The 8,184-nt window shown below is 47.1% G+C and overlaps 1 protein-coding gene across 2 annotated transcripts in view; it reads right to left on the bottom strand.

The window, feature by feature from the left end:
- Nucleotides 1-5,416: 5,416 nt before the first annotated feature.
- Nucleotides 5,417-8,184, bottom strand: part of CLVS1 (clavesin 1) — a 192,701-nt gene continuing 189,933 nt past the window's right edge. For both annotated transcript variants that reach the window (XM_063923777.1, XM_063923778.1), the window contains exon 6: nucleotides 5,417-6,233. In XM_063923777.1, the coding sequence (XP_063779847.1) occupies nucleotides 6,146-6,233 (88 nt within the window). In that variant the 3' untranslated portion in view covers nucleotides 5,417-6,145. The remainder of the gene's footprint in view (nucleotides 6,234-8,184) is intronic.

The following is an 8,184-nucleotide window of genomic DNA, read 5'->3' as shown; positions in this document are numbered from 1 at the left end:
CGGGGTAGGACAATGGAAACTGTGGTACAGGAGGTGGTGGTGGGGTGAGGTTGGGGCTTTTTGACGGACTGAAGGCGTTGGGACTGTCCTTGACATGAAGACATAATGGGGGCAGGAGCGGATCTAGGCACGGGCGAGCAGGGCGCCCACCCGCACCACGCACTCCAGCTGCAGCAAGCGCAGTGGGCAGTGTGGGGCGCCCGCTGCAGCCGGCTCGATTTTCAGTCAGACACTGGAGTTCACAATTGACCTCTAGTGTCTGTGCGGCGCTGCTATGGGAGAAACGTCGTGAGAGGAGCCAGAGGCGGCCACAGATGGAGCAGCAGCGGTCGGGAAGCAGGAGCGGGGCTGGTGAGTATTGGTGTTTTTGTTTTTAGTGTTGTAAGTGGTGCTACAAGGGGACATCTCTACTGGCGGCACATCTAATCGGGGCATCTCTACTGGCGGCACATCTAATGGGGGCACATCTAAGGATGCATAACTACAGGGGCATCTCTACTGGCGGCGCATCTAATAGAGGCACATCTAAGGGGGCATAGCTACAGGGGCATCTCTACTGGGAGCACATCTAATGGGGCAAATCTACAGGGGGCATCTCTACTGGGGGCTCAGCTAAGGGGGCATAACTACAGGGGCATCTACTGGGGGCACATCTACTGGGGGCATAACTACTGGGGGCACATCTACTGGGGGCAAACCTACAGGGGCACAACTACATGGGCCATGCCCCTTACCTATGAAGCCACGCCCATAGTGTTTATGTGCACCTTCTGCATGCACTAACCCTATTTTACCTGTCGGGGCTAGGGGGGCAAAGGAAACCTTCGCCTTGTGCGCCACAAGGTCTAGAACCGGCCCTGAATGTGCCTAGGGGTGACCAGACCTCTAAACCCGCCCATGTCTGAATGTAGATATCAATGAACTAATATGAATTGATGGCCAATTAATTTATAGTATATAGGGGAAGTTGTACTAAGCAAAGTGGAGAAATGAGCCAGTGGAGAAGTTAGCCATTGCAACCAATCAGCTGCTCTGTATAATTTTAAAGTATGCAAACTATAAATGTTACTTGAATGCTGATTGAACTTCTCCACTGGCTCACTTCTCCACTCTTTTCAATGCTTAGTACATATTCCCCCAAAGTGCAGTATATTTATATACAGTGCTTAAAGTTGTCGTAGAGAGGGGGTGGAACCCCCCCCCCCCAGCGTCCATGCAATAAAGGTATTGCAAAAGGGGGTGTGGTCTAAAAAGAAAGGGTCGTGGTCACAATAGTAATAATGCCCACAGTAGTAGCACCCCAATACGCATAATGCCCACAGTAGTAGCACCCCGTAATACACAATGCCCACAGCAGTAGCGCCCCTTTTACAATGCCCACAGTAGTAGTGCTCCTTATGCAATGTCCACTGTACTGGTAGTGCCCATTATATAGAGCCCATAGTAGTGGTGCCCCTTATGCAATGCCCCCAGTAGTAGTGCCCCTTATGTCCCCAGGAGTGATGCCCCTTATGAAGTGCCCCCTTTATAATGCCCTCATTAGTAGTGCACCCATTAGTAATGCCCTTAATGGTAATGCCCCTGTGTAGTATTGCCCCCAGTAGTAATGTCGCCTGTAGTAATGCCTCCAGTCATTTAGCCCATGTAGTTTAGCCTCATGTAGTTTGCCCCAAGTAGTAATGCCCCCAGTAGTAATGCACCCGTGTAGTTATGCCCCCAGTAGTAATGCGCCCCTGTAGTTATGCCCGCACTAGTAATGCACCCGTGTAGTTATGCCCCCAGTAGTAATGCGCCCCTGTAGTTTAGACCCATGTAGTTTGCCCCCAGTAGTTTGCGCCAAGTAGTTTAGCCCCTAGTAGTTTAGCCTGCAGTAGTAATGCCCCTGTAGTTATACCCACAGTAGTAATGCACCCCAGTAGTAATGTGCTCCTGTAGTTATGCCCTCAGTTATAATGCACCCCTGTAAGTTTGCCCCCATGTAGTTTGCCCCCAGTAGTAATGCCCCTAGTAGCTTGCTCCAAGTAGTAATGCCCCCAGTAGTTTAGCCCCATAGTTATCCCCCCAGTAGTAATGCGCCCCAGTAGTAATGCGCCCCTGTAGTAATGCGCCCCAGTAGATTTGCACCATGTATTTTGCCCCCAGTAGTAATGCCCCCAGTAGCTTGCCCCAAAAAGTAATTCCCCCAGTAGTTTAGCCCCTGTAGTTATGTCCCCAGTAGTAATGCCCCTGTAGTTATACCCCCAGTAGTAATGCACCCCTGTAGTTATGCCCCCACTAGTAATGTGCCCCTGTAATTATGCCCTCAGTAGTAATGCGCCCCTGTAGGTTTGCCCCATGTATTTTGTCCCCAGTAGTAATGCCCCCAGTAGCTTGCCCCAAGTAGTAATTCCCCCAGTAGTTTAGCCCCTGTAGTTATGCTCCCAGTAGTAATGCCCCTGTAGTTATACCCCCAGTAGTAATGCGCCCCTGTAGTTATGCCCCCATTAGTAATGCGCCCCTGTAGTTATGCCCTCAGTAGTAATGCGCCCCTGTAGATTTGCCCCATGTAGTTTGCCCCCAGTAGTTTGCACCAAGTAGTAATGCCCCTAGTAGCTTGCCCCCTTGTAATTAGCCCCTGTAGTTTCACTTCCCTGTAGTTATGCCTCCAGTAGTAGTCACACTTTTAAAAAAAAACAACACAAAAAAAACATACTTATCAATCCCCACTCCCGCTGTGATCCTCCTGGCGTCCGCTTCATTCCGCTCCCCAGCACCATGAGAGAGCCGGGAGCCAGAAGCAGGAGCTCAGTAGTGAGCTCCTGCCGCCGGCTGTGCAGGGAGAGTCACGGGGGGTAGGGGTGGGAGGGGAGTTGGACTCACGGCACGCCCTCATCACCATGGCAATGGTTGCTGGGGGTGGAGCGTGCCGCAGGTCCGGGGGCATGGACTCATGGCACGCCCCCATTTCCATGGAGACCATGGAACCAGAGAGCCGGAGGCTGCGCTGCGCGCGGCCTTCCTGGCTCTCTGAGTGACCAAGTTGGCCCACCTACCCATCGGCCTTTCTGGCCATGGTTATATACATAGGGGTGAGTTAATCGGTAACAGCTGCTGATTAAAGCTTAGAGAAATGCCTCCTGCCCCGGCGCAAATCAGAGCTGGATTAAGGCTTCGGGGGGCCCGGGGTACTTAAGACAGTGGGGACCTAAATTCTAAAATTAAAATCATAACATCTGTAATTACTACAAAGAAAATTACAATTTGGTGGTAAATATGAAAGAATCTTTCATATAGGGAGCACATGCATGTATATATAATATATACGTGTGTGTGTGTGTGTGTGTATATATATATATATATATATATATATATTTTACCTATGTACAGTGGTCGAAGCGGAAATTTTGAAGTGGGAGTATGGAAAAGTGAAGGTTGCAATTATGCAAGCGCCTCCAGGGAAGGGGACGTGGCCACTCAAAAGGAAGCGTATCCTTCAGTGTAGTTTACCACACCATATACCCCTTATACACATTATGCACCACAATAGAAGGACCCCTTATGCTACCTAGTACTAGTGCCCCTTTCACATTATAGCACACAGAATGAGCGGAAATTCACATTATACCACACAGTATGAGCTGAAATTCACATTATAGCACACGGTATGAGTCAAAATTCACAAAATAGCACAAAGAATAAGCCGAAATTCACATTATAGCACACAGAATGAGCCAAAATTCACATTATAGCACACAGAATGAGCTGAAATTCACATTATAGCACACAGAATGAGCCAAAATTCACTTTATAGCACACGGTATGAGCCGAAATTCACATTATAGCACACAGAATGAGACAAAATTAACAATATAGCACACGGTATGAGTCGAAATTCACATTATAGCAAACGGTAATGAGACAAAATTCACATTATAGCACACTGAATGAGCCGAAATTCACCTTGTAGCACACTGAACGAGCCGAAATTCACCTTGTAGCACACTGAATGAGCCGAAATTCACATTGTAGCACACTGAATGAGCCGAAATTCACATTATAGCACACTGAATGAGCCAAAATTCACATTATAGCACACTGAATGAGCCGAAATTCACATTGTAGCACACTGAATGAGCCGAAATTCACATTGTAGCACACTGAATGAGCTGAAATTGTGACAGCAGGGGCAGCCAATGACGACAGGGAGAGAGAGACAGTGACGGCAGGGAGAGAGAGAGTGACGACAGGGAGAGAGAGTGACGACAGGGAGAGAGAGCGACGACAGGGAGAGAGAGTGACGACAGGGAGAGAGAGTGATGACAGGGAGAGAGACAGTGACGACAGGGAGAGAGACAGTGACGACAGGGAGAGAGAGGGAGAGAGACAGTGACGACAGGGGGAGAGAGTGACGACATATATAATAACCCAGAACCTAATACAGCTCTTACTATTGCTCTGGTGCTGGTAGGTCCCCATCTAATGTATAGGGGTGCTGGCTGGGCGCAGGCTGGCTCCACATGCTGTCCTCCCCGCTCCCTGCAGCCTGCGCGCTCAGCCAATAGCTGAGCCACAGGCTGCTGCTCCACAGATAATTGGACAGCTGAGCCGTCGCTCAGCTGTCCTTCCTGTGCACACTCTCTGCATGCGGCGGCGGCACCGCCGCCAGCATTTTAATGCAGCATTGAGCCGCCGCGGGAGTGGGGACAGCCATGGATCATGTGCCCTGCATGTGAAGCCGCCGTGCCGGCTCCCGGGAGCCGGGAGCGCAGCACCGCAGATCGGACTAGAGATCCGATCTGTGGCAGCAGCGGGGGGGCCCTTTTAAAAATGGGGACCCGGGGTACTTACCCCCGGGGCCCCCCTCTTAATCCGGCTCTGGCGCAAATGTGTTGCATTTTTATGAACACAACCTTACCTATGCTTGTCCAGCTCTCTTCCTCCACATCTTCTAAACATAATGAGCCATAAGTGCAAGAATGCGACCGTATCTCATTGATGGTGGTGGGGTCGCTTTGTGTGCATGTGCAATATGGAAACACGTCATTTACACATAACAAATATGCATACCACCAACTCTACATGAGCCCCGGGATGTCTGACAGCTCCCAATCCTTTCTTGTATAATGATTGTTACGGGGGATACACACGGAGAGATGTGTCCTAGAGATGTGTCCTGAGCGATCTAGCACAGATCGCTCAGGACGCTCAGCACACAGCGTGATGTGTACTGAGCGAGGGGAAAAAAACAAACAAAAATGCTCACTTCACCCAGCGGTGAACACTTCTATGTCAAAATAAAAAATAATTAAAAATGTGTTGAATGTCAGTACTCCATCTCCTTTAATCTATTGTAGTAGTGTGCAGACAACCAGAGAGAGAACCTCACTCCTGAAACAATGAAAACAAGCAACACCAATCAACAGACACGATGGATACATTCAATCTAATCTGTGTATGTTTATAGATTCTTTTTTTGTGGTGGAAATAACATTTAATACATATCCAATTAAACACAGAGAAAGTACAATTTTAAATTACGGGATTAAAAAATAAATAAAAATAAAATACAAGTATTTTAAAATGTATCTCTTCTCCAGTCTTCTGTAACCTGTAATCTGATAATTCATAATAGACTCATTTACTATGTGCCAGATATTTGTTACTCTTACATTTGTCTGACACAATTGCAGTATGTTTTGTCAATTTTCTGCTGGTGAATGTACTAGGTATAATGGGTGTGGTCGACCAAATGCATGTCAACCAATAGTGGTCGACCTAATGACTGTCGACTTAAATGTGGTCAACCTAGAGACCGGATACCAGATATAATAATGAAACATCGCGGGTCCATAGATCACAATATAAAAATACTGAGCGCTAAGCCTTTCCTAACCGTCATGTGCCTATATTACATCTCCCTTGTAGCAGACAGCATATATCTTACAATATGAAAGACTCTAATGCACTTTGTCTGGGTCCTCTTGGCAGTAAAAGAATCTTCACAGTTATAAAGCTGCTCCTGTTTGTTGGCACTATGGCAATGAAATTAAATAGGTCTTTGCACAGTGACACCGTGTGCAAGTAGCTGGTGAATATTTTGCAAAGTGAGGAAAAAGAAAAATAGCCACTGGTGAAATCTACGGTGATTGCAGTGATGTCCGAGAGATCAGTCCAGGGCAAGCAGCGGCTGGGTGTTCTCGCTATCTCTGTGGTCCTGGTGCATCAATGTGCCGGGTTCTACCACTGACTGGGACCTGTAGGGAAAAGATAAACATAAACTTTGTAATCACTGGCTCAATATCAAGATATCCACACCGGGATATAGTTATGTGACCAGCGGTCGGTTACATAATCGGCACCTACATCCCGCACTCCCCTAATTCCCGACAGTTGGCATGCCGACTGGCAGGGACAATTCCCACTCGTGGGTGTCCACGACACCCATACAGTGGGGATAGAACCCTTGGCGGGCGCAGCTCACCACCGAGCCCGCAAGGGGAGTCGTTGCACTCGCCCCCAGCTACCATTCCGTGTCTGTGATCCCAGCATCAGGATGCTGAACGCCGTGATCCCGGCTGCCGGTAACCCATATCCAACCCCTGTCAGCACCTACAGGTTGCGGACGAGCATGCCTCATTACCCGTGCGTGCTGTGCCATTGTTTATGCATTTGTGGTGACTTGTGTCACCTCTGGCTTGATGGCACTACTGCCCCCTAGACCGTCACCATGTGTCTGCCCAATATGGTTGATCTTATCAGGTTTCAATCAATTGCATTTTTAAAGGAGGCCTACCATCCACACACAGTGATGGTCTGACTTAATTTCCATGTAAATATTATTTTACTAGGAACAATGAACTATAGATTTTATCCAAGCAGTGGCTCAGTGATGTTGTGCTAATGGGTCTAGGTGACAATTATTATTTCATTATACTTAACAGCATATTTTCAGTTAGAAACAAACTGATATAAGGCAATAAAATCAGTCAGGGGCTTAGCCAGAAATTTGTGGGCCTTATAGCAACATTTTGAAGGGGCCCCCGTCCCAATGCTTCTAGAGGGACACTTCTCTGCGGCAGTTGTTAATTTTATGCCCTATATAGTGCCCTAGGTCACTTTCTAAACCATAGTAGAGCCTTATTTAATGTTATGCCATAGTAGTGCCAGAGTTTCTTTTATGAATTGCAGTAGTGCTTAAGTTCACCCTAGGTCACATTTCAGAGCGGCCAGTACACATTATGCTGCACAGTACGCCCAATTCCCATTATGATATTTAGTGCTCCCCATTCATATTGTGCCTCATTACAGTGCCCGGTTCATATTATATAACATTAAAATGTCCTCCAGTTCATTTTATACCACACTACAATGAGCAGGTCCAGGGGCATACCTACATATATTGCAGGCCCCAAAGAAAAAGTTTGAAAGGACCCCTACGTAACACCCAATGGTGAAAAATGTATATAACACATGTAACTGTGACAGGGAATGTGGGCCCCTCTCAGCTCTGGGCCCCATAGCAGCTGCACTGCCTGCACTTATAGTAGCTACGCCCTTGAAATCAGTTACACCAGGGTTTCCCAAACAAGGTCCTCAAGGATATTCATGGCTGAGCACAGATGGTTAAATCAAAATGACTGAGATATCATGGATAGCCTTAAAACCTGGACTGTTAATGTTAAGGTGCCTTGGAGAGCAAGTTTGGAACTGAATTACACTGATAATATATGCAGATCAATATTTGAAAACAGGTTTAATAAAAATCAAATAACCAAATAAAACAAATCACTTCTACCCTATTCGTACATATTGCTAGAATGCATAATGAACTCAACAAATACCAGTACTGAAACGGGTTGGGGTTGTGTTACCGGCGGCCAGGATCCCGTCGCTCAACATCCTGACTGCTGAATGCTGGCTTGGCGGGGGTGGGGGGACGGACAGGCGGGTGCAACGAAGCCCCTTGCGGGCTCGGTGGCTAGCCCTCAAGGCAACACCAGGCAACACCAATCAACAGACACAATGGATACATTCAATCTAATCTGTGTATGTCTATAGATTCTTTTTTTGTTGTTTTTTATGGTGGAAATAACATTTAATACATATCCAATTAAGCACAAAGGAAAGTACAATTTAAAATTATGGGATTAAAGAATAAATACAAAAAAAATACAAGTATTTTAAAATGTATCTCTTCTCCAGTCT

Source organism: Pseudophryne corroboree, chromosome 5 (genome assembly GCF_028390025.1).
Source record: "Pseudophryne corroboree isolate aPseCor3 chromosome 5, aPseCor3.hap2, whole genome shotgun sequence".
Classification (NCBI taxonomy): Eukaryota; Metazoa; Chordata; class Amphibia; order Anura; family Myobatrachidae; genus Pseudophryne; species Pseudophryne corroboree.
Note: the sequence above shows the minus strand (reverse complement) of the source record. Positions and strands in the feature narration are given on the sequence as shown.